The sequence below is a fragment of the Corvus brachyrhynchos genome, unplaced genomic scaffold, assembly GCF_000691975.1.
Source record: "Corvus brachyrhynchos isolate BGI_N302 unplaced genomic scaffold, ASM69197v1 scaffold279, whole genome shotgun sequence".
Taxonomy (NCBI): domain Eukaryota; kingdom Metazoa; phylum Chordata; class Aves; order Passeriformes; family Corvidae; genus Corvus; species Corvus brachyrhynchos.
This window is the reverse complement of record NW_008246060.1, coordinates 6,534,890-6,552,746: the sequence shown is the minus strand read 5'-3', so window position 1 is coordinate 6,552,746 and position 17,857 is coordinate 6,534,890. Positions and strand designations below refer to the sequence as shown.

The window sequence follows — 17,857 nt, the reverse complement described above, 5'->3', positions numbered from 1 at the left end:
AGCAGGAATTTGCTATAAGTTTGGTCATGCTCAAGTGGAAACCTCAGTTTGAAGGCCAACAGTAATGTAGGAATGTAGTGGCACTTGCAAAAGCCAGTGGCAGACCTAGGAGCTGTAATTTTTGCTGTACTTCTCCCTGGATTCTCATGGAAACTACATTTAGTTCAGTCTTGGCAATCCCTACCGTTCTGCTGATTGCTGGAGTTAGATTAGCCAGTGGAATCACTTGTCCAAGTGTAGATAAGGCTTGTAATGCCAGACAGCCACAAAATGGGACCCCAACTCCGTTTGTTTGGGGTGGTGCTTGCCAACTCCACCAGTGACACCGCAGGCAGTACAACTCACTTGCCGTCCAACTCCCACTCCCTGGTGTGGTGCCAGCCCGCAGACATTTCCAGAGAACCAGCCTCTCCTTGCCACCACTGGGAGCCTCCAGGCACCTGCATGGGGATGAGGAGCTAAAGATGGCACAGAGCCACAACATGGGCAAAAACATCCTTCCTGTCAGGGCTGCAGCACCACATGGTCTCTCCTCATATGACAGCACACCCTGCAGCAGTGAAGTACAGCAGCAATTTCCACTGCATCTGATCTGGTGCTCCAGCAGCCAAAAAAAGGACAGTGTGCCTCAACAGCAAAATAGCAGTGTGAGGGATCAGAACCTGTGTTAGTGCTCTCCTAATTAGCCTGAGTAAGAATAATGAGACATATGTGATGGGCTTACATATGTGCTTTTGTAACATTAGCAACCAGACTAGGTACAAAGAGGTCTCTGGAGAGTTTGTGCTTTGCTTGCAGCAGTGATAAAGCTCAGGCTGCTCTGTCTTGAGTGCTGCTGTGCCTCCTGCCTACTAGCTTCATCCAGAATGTGCTTACATGTGTTGAAATTGGCTGGCTTGTATTTCTAATTTGATGTGTAAGTGTGGTTTAAAAGACAAGAGAGAAGCAGCCTCTCTCTGAAAGCTCCAAAAGACCTGTAGAAACCCTTGGGAAAGAGAGAAGACTTTTGAGAAGTCCAAATGTGGTTGCTTTGTCACACAGCTTCCAGTGCTCCTTTGTGCTAATTCCCAGAACACCTTGACAAACAGCTGTAAGTACTGCAAGGTCCTGTCTTCTGAAAGCACTTTTGGAAGTTCCATTGGAACATGGTTGCTTGGGATTTGCTTAATGCAAACTGCTGCTGCCCATGTCAGCACAGCCACTCCTTGGGGAGGCTTTGGCACAGACTCACAGAGAAGGGCACAAGCAGCACTGACACTTCAGTGCTGGGTGTGCTTTCAGCTTTGTACAGGGCAAGAGGACCAGAGTTCCCATTAGACCACATCAAGAACTTTGTGCCAGAGCTCAGTGCTAAATGGCTGCCAGGCTGGCCCTTTTCTGTGGCCCCAGTGATGGGTGCTGCACTGCAGAGGAGGCTGTTGTTCTTCATCACTTGCTCTGGTCTCCTCCAGAAGCAGGAGCAGGAATCTGGTCTCCTATGTCCATGTGCAGTCCCAAGCATCCACACCCCAGCAGTCGTCTCTCAGGTTGAGCAGGATGATCAGTGACAAAACAGGGGAACCAAAACTTCCATATGTTTGATTCTGGATGGCTTCACTCAGGCTTATGTGCTGCAAAAATGGGCAGGTTGCTATTAGGTCTTCCCTGTCCTTACATAAAATTTGGAGTCATGGGCAGGATGCTTTTCTTGGCAGCAGCTGGTGTTTGATCTGTGCAATGCCACGGACAGCAGCTTTAATAAACCTCCAGAAATTTTACAGTTTTTGGCCCTGCTGAGATTGCAAGTGGTTGGCAGAGTAGTATGTGTTAGTTATTTTCCCAGGCATCTGTAGGCAAGGGACATGCAACATTTGGGAACGCTGAAAGGAGATGATGGATTCTCTGTGTGGCTGTAGAAAGAGAAATTGCAGTGCTGCAGCTGTGAGAACACATCAAATTCATTGCCATTCTCCTATCATCCTTAACTTGATCTTCTTTTCCCTTGACCAGTTTTGCTTATTTATGGATAGTTGTAACTTGTCTACCAAGTTGCATACATTGTACCATAAGTTACCATAAAACCAGCAAATACTTTTTCTGTGTGAATGCTTCAAAGTATCTGCAGATTCCCAGATGCTATTTATTGCTGCAGGGCATGAGACCCCTCAAGGTAAGAGGGGCCAGAACAGCAGCCCCTTTCAGTGCCAGATTTAAGAAGAATGGGTGAAGTTATAAACTGAAATAGCAGTTGGGGTTTGTGGTTTTGCAGGGCAGGTGGGTAATTAGCTCTTTGCATGTGTACATACAAAATGTGCATGTGCTCCTAATCAAGGTCTTAAGGCTGGAGTGGGGTGCTATTTCAGGTTGTTTGTTTCATCTTACCTCATAATCCCTATAAGCCTCATAGTGGGGACAGAGTGGGGCTGGGAACAGCTGCAGAGCAGGGGATTGAAGCATACTTAGAAGGCCTAAGTTCATTACTCTCTCAAAGCCCAAATATCATCAATGCTCTGGAGATCTCTGCATCTTGCATTTTTCTTTCTGGTTTTTCACTTGCCCCCAAATAGGCACTCTTCCCATTAAAAGTCAGTTTGCAGTGGCAATTCTTTGATCAAAGCTACAGCTGCCAGCTACCCACCTGGTGACTAACCCCATTCAGATCCCTCCATCCTTCAAGCTTCCCCTGTTCCTACACACTCCTGGTCTCATTTCTTCCCATCATTCACAGGTGACTGTGGAGAACCTTCTTGTCTCCTGTGGTACCCATCATTCTTGCCTTGTTTCTGTCACCCTGGTCCACGTCTAGGAAAGCTGGGAGCTATCAGAAGCTGTGTTAAACACAGCTTGCCTTCTGCACCCCTGCAGCAGTGCCAGCAGTGCACAGAACAAAGCTCCCTGCAAAGCCAAGCACTGCACAGAGATGCTTTGAGGACTCACAGGTGTCACAGCCTTCAATTAATTTTTAATTTAATTCTTTAATTCTTCTGACAGAAACTGCAGATACATCGGAAAATTGCACTCAGATGGCTTCTCCTTGGAGTTGGTTGCTGTGGGTGCTGCTGTCCATGGGGTGATGGTCCAGGCCCCGTGCTGAGCACTTGCTGCCGTATCCTTTTGGGCTGCTGCCCCTGCCATGCCTGTGTTTTGCCAGCCAGCTGGTGCACCAGGGAGCAGGGAGGGAGCAGGAGTCGCCTGGGCATGGTCTGGAAGGAGCAGTAGCCAACAGTGAATGGGAAAGGAGCCGGCTTTGGGGTAGTCATGGTGTGTGATCCATGTCCCCCAGGAGCCTGAGCTCCCCTGTGCTTGGGGTGAGCTTGGAGTGAAAACAGCCATCTGTAGGCTTTGTGTTAACTGTCCATCTCCTTTTCTGCTCGGGAAATGGGCCCTTGGCTGAGACAGGTGGAGAGCAGGCACGTGACCCTGGGCAAGATAGTATTTGCTGTGACATTAGGAACAGAGGTGTCTCATCCTGGGAGCGTGGCCATGCATGGCTCTCTCAGCATCTTGTTAACAGATGCCAGCTGTTGGTGGCAAAGGGCAACGGCGGGACTGAGCATGAATCCAAAATGTGCTTGGCTTGTTTAACTGACAGGGAAGGGATCTGATTGCTGAGTGTTGCACAGCAGAGAGGGAGAGCGTGTCTTCAATGAGAAAGCAAAACCAGCCCCAGAGCCCAGGGCAGAGACTGGCTGGGATTAAATTTGAGTCAAAAATGAAGTAAAATGGAGCAATGGCATCATGAGGCAGCCATCAGCCCAAGTGGCAGGAGCCAAGAGCAAATGATTTTTAAGATGGAATAGGAAAACAGAGTGAAAAAGCCTGGCATGGCTCCTGGGAGGAAGCCATAGCAGGAAGCAGCAAGAAGCTCCCTAGGACTCCCCTGTCCCAGCCTGCTTCGTCATCCCCTGGGTACTCAGAGTATCCAGGTCTTCTAACTATGGCATTTGCCATATCCTCAAGTAAAGACTCTTCTATTCCCGTATTTTTATGACAGGGAGAGGCTGTTTACTTGGTATCCTCTGATAAGATTTTAGCTGTCTTTTTCATTTATTTCCTTTTCAGCAAGTAGAGGCAGCACACTGAGAACAGATTTTTAATTGGCATTAACACTGTGCTGAGAAGTGTTCCTGGGGGTGTTAATGATATGGAGAGTACTGTGCAGTGAAATTACAGTTTGGAAAAAATAAGGAATTATAATGATTTAGAAAATAAATTTTGATCCACAATCTAATTTAAAAGGCATGCAAATGTTCTGTATTATGAAAAATGAAGTATCAGCTTTAGCTAAAAAGCAAACAGTCCAGTGTAAAGATCAATGAAGTCTGTCATTACTTGCTCAGAAAGCTCAGTAATCTCAGCCTGTACCAATATCAATGTTTCTTCTCACATTTAGCAGCGAGAAAGTTCCGGTCTTCCTTATAAGAAAATTCTAAGAAAATGTAGGAAAGAAAACTGTGAGCTTGAAAAAACAAGCCCAGGTTCAAATGGGTTCACATAAACTTTGCCAGTCTGTTCTTCTCCAGCCCTGTGCTCCTGAGGAGTGGTTTGCATTTGTGTACTGCTGGTATTGGTATTTCAGGGCAGCCACAGCCACAGCAGAGACCTTGTGCCTGGTGGTTGCTCTCAGGCTCCAAGAGAGCCCAGATGTGGTGTCCATCCTGTTTCTCCATGGCACATGAGCACCGCTCAGCAGCTGCTGCAGACATCCACACAAGCTAGAAACAGGCAGGACAGCCAGCAGCATGGCAAGTGCAAGGGACAGGAAAAGTTAGTAAGAAGGGCAGAAAAGCAACTGAGAAGTAGAAACAACTAATGACCAAAAAAAGCAGTATATTTATAACGATGTCAGTGAAATGCTGACAATTTACACCTTAAGTCTCCAATTGGACCCAGCTGTGATATTAAGACAAAGCTTTTGAAAAACAAGAATAAATGAGTCAGTGCTGGTGCTGCAGAACCCTCCACAGTTTTCAGATTTCTGTCTCTTATATGGATAGTTGTATCAGGAAGCAGGTGTCCTCTCAGGATACTATTTTATATCAGTCCTAGTTAATCCCTCTCCTTTCATTTCCTTGTACTTAGAGAGTTGTTACAGTGTCTCATCATACCCTCATTGTCTTTTTTTTTCCACCCTGTTTTGTGGGAAAAGTGCAATAAAAATGTGGAAAATGTTTTGTAGTTTTGTGAACTGTTTTGCAAGTCTTGATTATCTGTTGGCTGGCTGAACCAGCTCGTAACAAGGTCTCTTGTTTGTGATCTTGTGGGTGCATTGGTTTTTGCAACGGGAACATTTTTCTGAACAAAGTTGCCCAAATATTGCCCTGGTAATTATCATAAGAGAGTTTACTCATAAGTGAGCACAGATTCCACATGGTTTGGTATAATCTCTTGCTATGACAAGAAGACAGCCATGCTTTCCAAGTATCACCACTGATGGCTGGATGTCCCATGTCCATTAAGGCCCCTGAGCAGCTTCACAGTTGGCATGACACAGAAGAAGTAAATGAGGTCCAAAAGGTTGCCCTGCAAAACTGAGGAAACCTTCGATAAGCTGACCTGTCAGCGGTGTGGGCAAAGCTCTAGAATTAAACACAAACTTATAGATCTGGTCAGTGATCTCTGCTACTGAAGAGAGGAGATGAGAAAAACATTATCACTTTTGAGTACTGAATTAAAAATCTCTCAAACTCGGGGCCAGAGTAGTTCAAAACTGAGCGTCTTAGTGCTCTTTCTTAACTATATGCTAACTTTCTTAGCAGGGATCCTTCCATCCTGTATTTGGGTTGCATGCACAAGCAAAACTCACTAGTAACTAGTGAGTCACTTAGCTACAGTATTTTCAGTGCAGAAGGCTTTAGATGTAAAGCACAGTTTCTGTCCTTAACCTCTGCAGCTTGAATATCTCAGGTAACTTACCCAAGGCACAGCGGATTGGAAAGAAACAACCACAGTGGTTTATATTTCAGGCTCAGTTAACTGGTGTTTGTGAACTGCTTGAAGTTTTTTGGATTAAGGTATTGAAGCAGAATGACATGTAAGTTTAAAAAATAATACTAATAAACACTCTCACCATGCTTTGAAAATATGGGTGTTATAACTCCCCCAGGAATTATCATTTATAATACACAAAGTCAGTTTACTGGAAAAACTGACACCAACTTCTCAATGTTTAAAAATAGAAATAACAGTCTTTCTCCAGCTTCTGAAGGAAATACATTGATGAATTTGAAAAATTTATTAATTGGTATGAGCATGAGTGGGTGTGTCAAGTAAGGAATTTAATGAGAGCGAGCTAATGAGTGGGAGTGAAGTAGGAAAGAAGATTTTGCATCGATTAATTCTGAAAGTGAGAAAGTATAAAAATGTCCTTGCACATCCTGAGTTCCAGAGCTTGGGTCCCATCCTGTGGGAGCTCTCCCTGAAGGGAGATTGCCAGATTCTCTGCCTGCTAGTTTGCAATTCTGTTGTTCCCACAAAGAAGAGATCTGTGAGGGCCTTTTGGTACTGCTGAGATTGTCATGCAGTTGTACAACAGCATCACTTCTTGGCTGAGAGCTGGCCAGGAGCTAGTCACCTATGTAAACCCTTGGATATGAACAGTACTGACCTGGGTGCAGCTCCACTGCAAAGGGCCTGAAGTGACAGAAACCAGCACTGATAAACTCAATTTAACTAGTTGGCTAAAAATTTGCCATCAGGACTGTTGAACTATCTGCTTATCCTTATTCCCCAGTAAGTGGGTTTGATTGACAAAACCTTTTCCTGCTGCAGGGTAGCCAAGTTCCTAAGGAACAGACCAGTGAAATACTCACTGATTGAAGTAACCACAGGGAAATGGTGTTGAATATCAATTTTTCAGGTACCCATGTGTACACTCTGAATGGAACTGATCCAGAAGGAGATCCCGTGACATATGACCTGACCTATGAAGCTGGATCAAGACGCTACTTTTCTGTTGACAAGAATCTTGGAAATGTTACTCTGATCGAGGAGCTCGACAGAGAGGTACAATCAAATGGCACCACGCCAGGTGTTTGTGGAATTTATTCCAGTTTAATTTGATCTGAGGCTTTGAGGGACAATGCCAGTTTATTTGCTCCTGAAGCATGTAATATACTTTAGAACTCTAAGACATTATACTTCACTTGTCATGTTGAATTCCAGTTGACTCGTGCCACTAACATTGCTATCAAATTTTTCAGCTGCTGTCTATCCAGCTTTTTGCAAAAGATAAGTTTATTCTTTATTTCTATCTTTCCCACCCACACCCCATCAAGAGCTTAGGGGCAGCTACAGTCATCAAATCCTCAGACAGGGGACTCTCCTATCATTAGGAAGAAGCAGAGATATGTGTAAGCAGTGTTCCAGGACACTCCTCTAGTGCGTCACAACCCTTTAGCCAATGTAACCATGTTGGTTAAAGATGCCTAAAGGCAGCCTTATTCTGGCAACACAGGCATTGAACCCTTCATATCTCCTCACAGAGAAGCTTACACAATATTTGGTAAACTCTTTAAAATTCTGTATACTGAGACAGAAGAATTTTGTATCAAAGTGCCACTTTAGGGAACATGTCTTGAAAAAGGTGACTGATTTTTATTAGCACTTTTAGAAGCAACAGGGATTACCAGAGCAACCATCTCCTGACAGTAGCCACAGAAGGTTCAAGGAGCCTGTGGCTGGAGCTTCTGAGGAGTCTTCCTGGCCTCTGCTGGGATTGCTTTGTGGTATTAGTTGTTGCTTTCATCTGCCTGCCTAGACATGTTTAAATCTGCAGCCCCTTTTCCAGTCAGGACAAACACCATCTCTCTAACAAAAGAATTTTCTTCATTTACAGAAGGAAGATGAGATTGAAGTTATTGTCAGTATTTCAGATGGCCTGAGTACAGTAAGTATTTAATTATGGTGTAGCTTGTCAAACTATCTGTCCTCACATACCTACTCCTATTAAATTACCTTAAAGGGACCATCTCATTTGATCAGAAAACATAATCTCATTACTTCCTGTCCCAAGAGCCACTGAACTCACAGTTACTCAAGTCTCACTTCATCTCCTTGCTCAGCTATTTGAGGATAATTACAATGTAGTGTGAGCTGAAATAGTGACTTAGCAGCCTGCAGAATTACAGCAGCTTCCTATGAAGTTTCACTGCCAGCACAGTAGGATTCGTGCCTAAGATCTGGAGGCTTTTTGGAGAAATGTGTGACATTATAGGAACTAGTGCTGGGCACCCAAGAGCTGCCTGTCCCCCACCCCCACTGTTTCTCTAGCATGACGTTAAGAAGATCTTCTTAGGCTAATGTGGTGGGGGTTTTCTTGTCTGCTTCTAGATAAAGCTTTGTTCACATCTAATCATTAAGGACTTATCTGAGGCACTGAGCATCCAGTCCTACTTCCACAGATTTTCTTGGCATTTTCAATTTACAGACTGATGCTGTCACAGCCAGGATAGCAGTCTTCCAGTAGGAGGATATGGGCTTCCTCACTAGAGATACCACAAAAGTGGGACCCTCTTCTTATCCACAAGACTGGATAAATCTAGAGCTCTTCCTCATCTCAAACAAATTAATTGAGATTATTACAAGAAATGTTTGGGAGGTTCCCGCATCCTACCGGCACAACTGCCCTAGAAACCTCTGTAAACAGGAAATAATGGGATTCATAAATAATGGGACTCATAATATGTTCTTCATATTCTACTCCAGGTTTCTGAAAAAGTCAGGATCCTTGTCATGGATGCCAATGATGAGAGCCCAGAGTTCATCAATACACCTTACATAGTCGAAGTCCCAGAGGTTGGTGAAGTTCCTTTGCATACTAGAAATACACTTCTGTGGGATGTAAGGAGGGGCTAATATGTTTTCAATAAAATAAAAAATAAATAAATAAAAAGTTAGGCAGGATAAACTTGCATTTTTTTGGTTTAGGGTTTGGGTAGATATATAATATTCACTGCAAACTTGGGGAATAAGTCTGTAGGTACTTAAGGCATGCTATTTTTGGGGTAAGCTCCAAGATGTGAGTCGTCGTGAGTTTTTAGAATTGACTACAGTGGGAATAGGATACACCCTGTCTCAGCTAAAATTTTCTGTTACTTTTATTTCACAAAGTGTTTCTTTCTTCCTGTTTTCCAGTTTTAACCTCTTCCCTCTTTCCTTTCTGTTCTTCAGTTCCCTCTTTCTACCATCACTCTCTTTTTCTGCCTCCCTGCATGCTCATTTTTCACTTCTTTTAACTCACCTGGTTTTCTGCTTCTTTGTGACTCTGGTAACTCTTTCTGGTCACAGAACACTCCCTCCAGCAGCAGTATCTTTAAGATTGAGGCAATAGATAAAGACACGGGTTCTGGAGGAAGCATCACCTACTTCTTGCAGGTAAGGTACTGTCTGTACCTTCACAAATTGTCTCTCACTAAATGAGACTTCACAAAGCAGATTTTAAAAAGATTTGGGGGGTTGAGACTGCTGCTAGTGCCTATAGGACCAATTTTTTACCATGCACAAGAAACTAAGTATTGGCTGAAGGGATGTTGTCTGATTGCAAGCAGCCAGGAGTGGTCCAGCAGGCAGGAACGGGAACTGGAGTTGCCACTGACGCTCCTGTGATTGCCAGCAGGACCCCTCATGGCAGGGCTCTTACTGGCCCTTCCTTTGGAATGATGGGGAGAGCAAGGTTAGCTCATAATCTTGTATGCTTATGGGATTTCTAACGCATGAAATAGCTTTCTTTAGGAAGCAAAACACACTGGAAATCCATATGTGGTCTTTAGTGTAGCAGGCTGGTGCATAATTGATACCTGGATCACAGTATGAAATGAGAGGTACTAAATCTTCTCCCAGACAAAGCAGTGACTGCCTGGAACCAGCCTTTCAGTTGCTGCCCACTGGTGAAGAACTGAAAGGGCTCCAGATTTAAAGCTGAACTTCTGTATTACAGATCTTCTGTATGCCACAAGGGCAATTTTTTGCATTATGTCCTTCAAATTCCTTCTTCCTGCGGGCAGTTTCATCCAGATTATCTGCAGTTCCCCTTATTCAAGAGGAAGCGTGAAAAAAAGCAAGCAAATTTATTGCAATATTTAATTTTGGATACAAATATGGAGACAAGTTAGAAGATATTTACATAGCACTAAAGCTAATCCTGTTAAGAGCTTGGGCATACCATGAAAGAACACTTGAGTGCCTTGTTTAGCTTTGTTTTCACAAATTGTGATCCATGTGCAGGATTCAATTTTGCACAGGGCTTTTTCCAGAGGGCTGATAGTCTATGAACCAAGGGACAGAAATTTCAAAATTCTATGTCTAGTTTGTAATATATTTGTGTGGCAAAAAGGATATAAAGTACGTGTACTGGTTGAAAAAATCTTGCCATGTCTTTGGGCACAGTCTCTGAGGATTCTCAAGTTGCACAGAAAAAAACCTGTCCACAAGTCTGATGTAGGCAGGTGGTGATGTCTTCTGGAATGGCCAAGATTATCTGACAGTGGCCATTGTTTCTGGATACAGGAACATAGGTGTTTGTACAGATCTCTCCAGTTCAGGAGAATGGAGGGAGGCATTTTTTAGGCCTCTTTTAAAATCAGATGTCTTTTAGATTTTGTTTGTACGTTACAAAAATCACCAGACCACTACTGTGTTTGACAATAAGCTATACATGCAAATTTCCTGCTTTTTTTTAAACCAGTAAAACTTTGAAACACTAAGGGGTAACACCTTTTCTTTTTTTCTTCCTTTTCACTTCATCTTTTTTTCTGTTAAGTCTCCCTATCTCTTTCCGTGCAATTAACTGAGTTAACCAAAGTTTAAGTTTTCACAATGAAATATAAAAGATTAAAAATAACTACATTACAAGTTCATTACATTCTGCATAATGAGAGACTTGTGGTTGGTTCATGAATTGTTCATAAACACACAGAGGTGAAATTCATCAAATACATTATTCACCCAAACCGTATCATTATTCTAGTCTTCTCCCTTAGCAGATGAAATAAAAGATGAATCCCTATGGCAATCTTATTTCCATACCTGTAATCTCTGGCTGTTTCTTCTTTTCTTTTCTTCTAGAACATCCATGCTAATAAGTTTACAATAGACCGTCACAGTGGTGTCCTGCGCATCAAAACAGGGGTCACCCTGGACTATGAGAAATCAAGAACACATTTTGTTGTCGTCATAGCCAAGGTAAAAGCCTTTTATGTGAGACTAGAGGAGGTGGGGTGTTGTGTTTGAGTGGGACCAATTAGTTCAAATACAAGTGCTGCTGAAACATGAAGGCAGCAGAGTAACTCCTGCTGTAACATCTGGAGGCATGGGGGGCAACATGGAAAAGTGAGGGAGGAAAGGTAGCTGGTGTCTGCTGCTGAGCAACATCTGCTCAGCAGATTTGGAGGATTTGGAATGGGGTTTCCTACATTTTGTTCATGTCAGCTGTGTCATGAGACTCACCTAGAAGTGAAGGGTTGGTGTATCCAGGCCTGGCTTCAAGAAGCATCAGCCTGTGAGCTCAGGGCTCCTCATGGTGCCCAGGGCACAGCCCTACCCCCACAAGGAAAAGCCCCTGGCAGGCAGACGGGCCACAGTCATTACCCACAGTAAGGCACAGGGCACAGCTAGACCCAGCACAGCACAAGTGATGGATTTCTTTTCTGGAAATATCTGTGGATGTTTCTTTCTTTCACTTCTCTGCTGCCTCATGGCAGTAGCTTATGTAAATCCTGCAAATATTGCTGCACATCCCTTCTTGCCTGACGTTCCCAGCGGTGCTGTGTCTGTGACTTGGCTGAGGATTCATAACAGGCATTAAAAGTTTAGAGATTCTGAAGTCTCTCACAATCCTGTGGGGACCTGTCACTCAGACGGACTCACGTGGGTGGAAAGAGGGCAATTTTGCTGTAACTTATGGGGACTTCGAGTTTCTCATATTTTTTGCAAAATGTACTGACCTTTTCATGTATTTTTTAGCCAAGGTTCATTTGAGGAGAAGTAACAAAATTTGGCTTAAATTCTGTCTTTGGGGCAGTAAGGAAGAAAAAAAAATCAGTGTATCTTTTCAAAAAAATTGGCATTTTTAGAATTGGTACTGCAGGCGTGTTGAACAATTCACACTCTTACACACCAGCATGACTGCTGACCTACAGCTGGTGCTCTGAGACTGAGCGTGTCTGAAATAGCGAGTCATCTTCCTACTTGGCTCTGCTGTATCAGTCATGCAGAGCTGGTTGTAGCCAAGTCCCCAGACTGTTTACACACACAGTGTGACTGTCTCGCAGGTTTTGGCTGCACAGCTCCTCTGTGCTTGCGCTTTATCACATAGGAGTTCCCAGGAGACTATGAGCATGTACACTGTTTATTTCCCCCTAGAGATGCACTACCATGCTGCTGGGCACTGTCTTGTGTTCATGACAAGACTATATGTGGCATGAAAAGGTCGCTAACATTTTGCATCAGTTTCTAGTGTTCTTTTTTCCCAAAAAAACCCCTTGAATTCCCTGTCCCCTCTCTAAAGATCATTTATGACTGCATATATTGGCTCAATCACTTTTAATATAAGAAATTACTTATGAGGCACTGCAAGCTGTCTTCCTTATCAGAGAGAGAGCAGGAAAAATGGAAAAGAGAAGGGAATAGGGCAGCACAGATTAAACGGTGTGTTGAGAGAGAGAAAGAATTCCTGGAATTGTGCTTCTGAAGGCTCATGAGGTCCATGCAATGCCTAAGCTGATTGGCAGGCATGCTTCAGCAGAGGCATCTGACAATGACTTCTTTTTTAGGATGGTGGTGGGAAGCTCAGGGGAGACAACAAAGTGTTTTCAGCCACAACAACAGTTACTATCAATGTGGAGGATGTTCAGGACACTCCTCCTATGTTCATCGGGACTCCCTACTATGGATATGTCTATGAGGACACGCTCGCAGTAAGTTCTGGTTTTCATCTGTGGGAGAACAAGTGCAGCCTTTCCCATCTCAGTCAGGGTGGTCCGAAGGTTTCTAGCACAGGCTTTACTGGAAATGGGACCTAAACTCTGATTTGACTCCTAGGTGAAATGAGCTGACCAAATCTCAGACTTGTTCTTACTTATGTCTACTGTGAATTTGCCATAGAAGGCCTCCTGTTGTTTTCATTAAAATCGAAAAGGATTCTGCCCATTTACATTGGTCTAAGCCCAGACAGTGCCTAAGAGCTCTTCTGTAGCTCAGACTTCCAGAGGCACTTGGCTGAAGGCTTAAGCAGGCTGCCAGTCACCTCACCTGAACACGTTATGGTAGAAGCCTTCATGTGTTTGTCTGCTGAGTGGTCTCACAGTGCTTCTATTTTCTAGCTCTGGTCAGTCTGGTACTAACAGTTGGTTGTACAAGGTGTGGATAGAATTTATGCCCAAATACTTCAGACTCTCTGTGTTGTCCCATGGACATCACCTGGGGACAAACAACCCTGACATCCCCAAAATGCAGGACGCTTTCTGCTAAGTGATGGCCGGTTAGGCAGAATGGGCCAGGAAGACGACCTAGGCCTAAACACCAACCACATTATCAGTCAAGCAGGGACATGGTTAGGAGAACTGGTTATTTTCAGCCACATATTGTTGAAGCTGCAAACTAGTAAGTTTTCTCTATATCTAGGCAGTGACATGATTGTGTATGGATCAGCTTTCGCCCTGATATATAAGATTTAATTAAAATTTTCTTCATATATTGGACAAGAAATGGTATCTACCCATGAAATTACCCAACATTAGGCTATTGATCAGTTTAGCAGTGTGATTGCACTCTGTTCATCTGACCTTCCCTTGAGTTTCAGGAAAGATTGCATGTTACCTTTCTGTCCAGAAATGTACACTGCAGTCTGTGCATGAGTATGTACTGCAGTTCACTGCAGAGGCTGTTACATTTCAGCAGGGCAGAGAAATAATGCTCATGTACTTTGCAGGTGTTTCGAATGAATGATATTACGTATATTGATTTATTCTGCATCGTTACATATAGATCTTGAAATAACTATCAGGTGCACACAGGAGTTAGTGTTTACTATGGAAATGAGAATCAATAAATGTTAATTACATCCAGCTCGAGCTCATAACTTACACCATTATGATATAATGATGGAAGCACGAATCAGTCCTTCCCAGTGTGGGTTGTGCCATTAGAATGAACTCCACAGAGAAAGAGGCAATAGCTGATTTTAGTGGTGTTTGAGAATTTGGTGTTAATTTTGTAAACTTGCTTCTTTTCTCCTTGGTGGAGTTGTCAGGATTTACAAGTACTCTGTCACCTTCAAAGGGGCTGCACTGCGTTTTGCCCAGTAGGCAGATTTTATTGCTGCTTCCAGCATAAACGATAATAAATACAGTTCTGTATTTCCTGTTGCTCTAACAGACCCTTGCTCTTGTTTGAAAAATTCACTCAAGGGTTGTCATGAAAATGTTCCTTGTTGCCATTTGTGATTCACTGACAGTTACTTCAGTGTTCCCTGGTTTTGCAGCCCCAAACAGTAACATTTTAGTTCAGAGGCCTGAATTGCACAGCTCACTGCCACTTGAGTGAGCATTTTAATGTGACACTCATCATCCCTCTGAGCTGATAGGAGCAGTCACATGAGCAAACGGTCCCCAGTACACGAATTCTGTACGTATGGCCCACAGCCACGTAACTTGTGCAGAAAGACAAACAGCGAAGGTTTAAGGGCAGCTAAATCACCACCATTTTCATCACAATTTTATGCCCTAAATGTTCTGTGGGCCAAGTTGCTTTGTGATCTCTGTTTGCTTCTACTGCCTGTCTGAATTTCATTAGGAAGGACCAGAGTGACCCAATGACTCCTTGGCAGCTGCCTGTGTCTCAGCACACTGTGTGGCCATGGGGCACAGAAGCCTACACAGAAGCAACCAGAGGGAATCTTGGTACTGCCCCAAACTAAACCTTGGGTTTCAGATTGGCTGCTCCAAATCCTCTGTCCATATCTGTGGCTCCAGGCAGGTGTCCTTTGCTACAACTTCCAACTATTCCTGCAACCAGTCAGCCCCCAGGGCTGAGGCACCCTTGGCCATGCAGGTCTGCAGCTATTTCACACCCAGAGCAGTGGGCACCAGCCCTTTTTGTGTTCCCCATACAGCACAAGCACAAGTACCCACTCTGCCCCCAGCACTTCACTGCAGAAAGACTTGCAGGAGTTCAGTTTATTAATGTGCAATTTCACTGCTCTGATCTCAGCACACACACTGTGATTTCCCATTTCTCCCCAGGGCTCTGAGGTCCTTACTGTTGTTGCTCTTGATGGAGACAGAGGAAAGCCTAACAGTATTCATTACTGCATCGTGAATGGTAAGTAGGCTTGTCTTATATGAAATTTGAAGGGCACTCAAAACTAGATCTGGCATTAAATTAGAATAGAATATGCTAGAGTTTAATAAACCTGAGGCAAAACCTCAGGAATCTCAGGAAATAATGCCAGGTACCTCAAACAACTTCAGGGCCCTGTCTACCAGAGAATAGCCAAGATTCAATGCAGTGAGTTTTAGTATCTTCTTCACAGAACTGCGCTTGGAGCTGTTAGTGCTGCTGATTTGTTAGGTATCAGTAGCCTGCTTGTCATTTCAGAAAACATGAAGGGAGACGCATTCACTCTTCTGAGCATCTCTATCACTTAATCTGGGAGGTGAGATAATTCATTGGGAGACCCAGACATGGCATTTGGAGGGATATTTTTATTAATACAGTGGTTAAAGTGGCTAAACAGTCAAACCTCTGATTTCTTGGAAGAAATTATATTTACCAGTGAAGAGACACTGGCTGTACACTGAAGTGGAAGAAAACAGATGTTATCAGAAGATTAATGCTTTCCGTCAGCTATTCTGAGAGTGTCTGTTGCACGTCTTTTAATAGCATAAATGTGAAACTTAGCTGAATTGCTGATTCATTAGGTGGTGAAGACAACAACTTAGAGCAACTAAACTCCAGGCTACAACTTAGGTTTTATGGTTTTTATACTCTCTTCCTCCAAAACAAGGCTTCCTAACTGGGCACCCCAGCTCACAGGTGTGAAAGCTCCCAAAACTTCCTAAGAGAAATCTGAGGTGTAGCTGCAGAGCTGTGGAGTAAGTGCTTCATTGTGTTACATGATCTAAACAGCCAGAACAGAGAGATACTCACAGCTGAGTTTTTGTGTTGGTGTAGGATGAGACCCATGCTGAGCTTCCTTCTTAATGTGAGGGAACAGACAGGTAAAAGAAAGGTAGAAATATTGAGGAAAAAAGGGTTGCAGAAGACAAGAGATAGAAAATGAGAAGAGGTAAAAAGAAAGGTGTAAAATGAGCAGCAAAAACAAGTAAGTGGGATAAAAATATGCTAAACAAGGGAGAAATTAAGTAAGGAGAATAAGTGAAGACAAAAGAACCACGGAAAATGTCAAAGGGAAGTAAGATTAATGAGGTAAGATATTGGATTTCCAAAGAAAATAGAGAAGGACCAAAAGGGCTCTCTGGGATAAAAAAAGGGTATGTTTTAGGAAAGACTGGGAAAGGAAGATGGAAGGGGATGACAGGTAAGTAGAACAAAATATGGCTTAATGGGGAGTAGGCCTTTCTCATGCACATTAACAAAGGGTTTTGTTTGTGTGAAATGGAAAAGACAGGAAAGGAATATGCTTCTAATGCACAGAAAGTTGAAAAACAGAGAACAAAAGATTGCAACAGGTTTCTGCCCCTGCACCTCAGACACTGGCATTAATTTTGACAAGCCATTATTCCAATAACTGCAGGCTGGGATTTCAAAGGACAAGAAAACACTTAACAGCAAATAGGAAATTGTTCTTAATAAGCATTTCTTATCCAGGGAGTGTAGGATAATAATAGGAAATGCTCCAATCCTCTGAGTGTGCTGTATGGAGGAACACATGTACTGCTACACATACTCCAGGTTACCAATTTACCTGGGATAACTAGACAATAACATGAAGTATAGTGGTTTGCAAACACTATTGATTTAAACTTCTTCCTAGGCAGAACATACCTTGCAGGCCAATGTATCTTAATAATTGGGTATTGTGAGTCAATATCTGTTCAATGTTGTGTCTAGAGCGCTTTAATGAAGTTGCAGTTATTGTGGGTATTAGCAAAAGAGGATATTTAAAAATCAGTATTGGAAATGAGTTTGAGAAAAAAAAGAAAAACAACTGGGCTTTCAGGTCATCATCCTTTATTTCTGAAGGCTTGATCTCCTACATTTAAAAGGATTTCCTCTCTTTTCCTTTCAATGGTAGACTCTGCCACGAAGCACAGGTTGTAGCCAATACTGTACATGAGGCAGCGTGCAGGGCTGCCCTTCCTGGGTACCAGCCTGACCTTTGGTGTGATGTGAGATGGTTCCTGACATCCTGGTGAGATGCTGCTGCCTCTCTGCAAGCTGCCATTTGCTTCAGCACAAATTTGCCAATCTCAAGCAACTGCTGCCTGGAACTGGTATTCTTTCCAGACCAGTGGAAGTTGGGTGGTGGTAGCAAAGTCAGCCTGCAGCCCTGTCCTGCCTGTGTCAGACTCCGCCTCAGTGCAGAAACCTTGGGGTTTACCCCAGATACTCCAAAAATCCCTTTTTGTTCAGGACAACCTTACAACAGGCAAAAAGCTTTTTTTAACAACTGAATGTTTAAGACCAGAAGACGCTTCTCTAGAGAAGTGTCTATGTTTCTTTGAGGCAGATTGTCAGACTTCTCACCTTAGCTGATACTAGTGAGAGAAATGTTCTTGTTTCTCAGAGACCTAATTATGCATTTGCTAATTACAATGACAAATGTCTATTTTTGTCTAAACCAGCATATAAAGAAGACAGCATAATAAAAATTAATACCAAATTTACATGCCTGGATGCTGAGGCTTTAGGGGAGCCT

At 43.3% G+C, this 17,857-nt stretch overlaps 1 protein-coding gene across 4 annotated transcripts in view; it reads left to right on the top strand.

The window, feature by feature from the left end:
- CDHR1 (cadherin related family member 1) overlaps positions 1 to 17,857 on the top strand; it is a 44,275-nt gene that overhangs the window by 2,584 nt on the left and 23,834 nt on the right. For all 4 annotated transcript variants that reach the window (XM_017746439.1, XM_017746437.1, XM_017746438.1 and 1 more), the window contains 7 exons: positions 6,839 to 6,984; positions 7,817 to 7,867; positions 8,686 to 8,775; positions 9,268 to 9,354; positions 11,044 to 11,160; positions 12,750 to 12,893; positions 15,219 to 15,297. In XM_017746439.1, the coding sequence (XP_017601928.1) occupies positions 6,839 to 6,984; positions 7,817 to 7,867; positions 8,686 to 8,775; positions 9,268 to 9,354; positions 11,044 to 11,160; positions 12,750 to 12,893; positions 15,219 to 15,297 (714 nt within the window). The remainder of the gene's footprint in view (positions 1 to 6,838; positions 6,985 to 7,816; positions 7,868 to 8,685; positions 8,776 to 9,267; positions 9,355 to 11,043; positions 11,161 to 12,749; positions 12,894 to 15,218; positions 15,298 to 17,857) is intronic.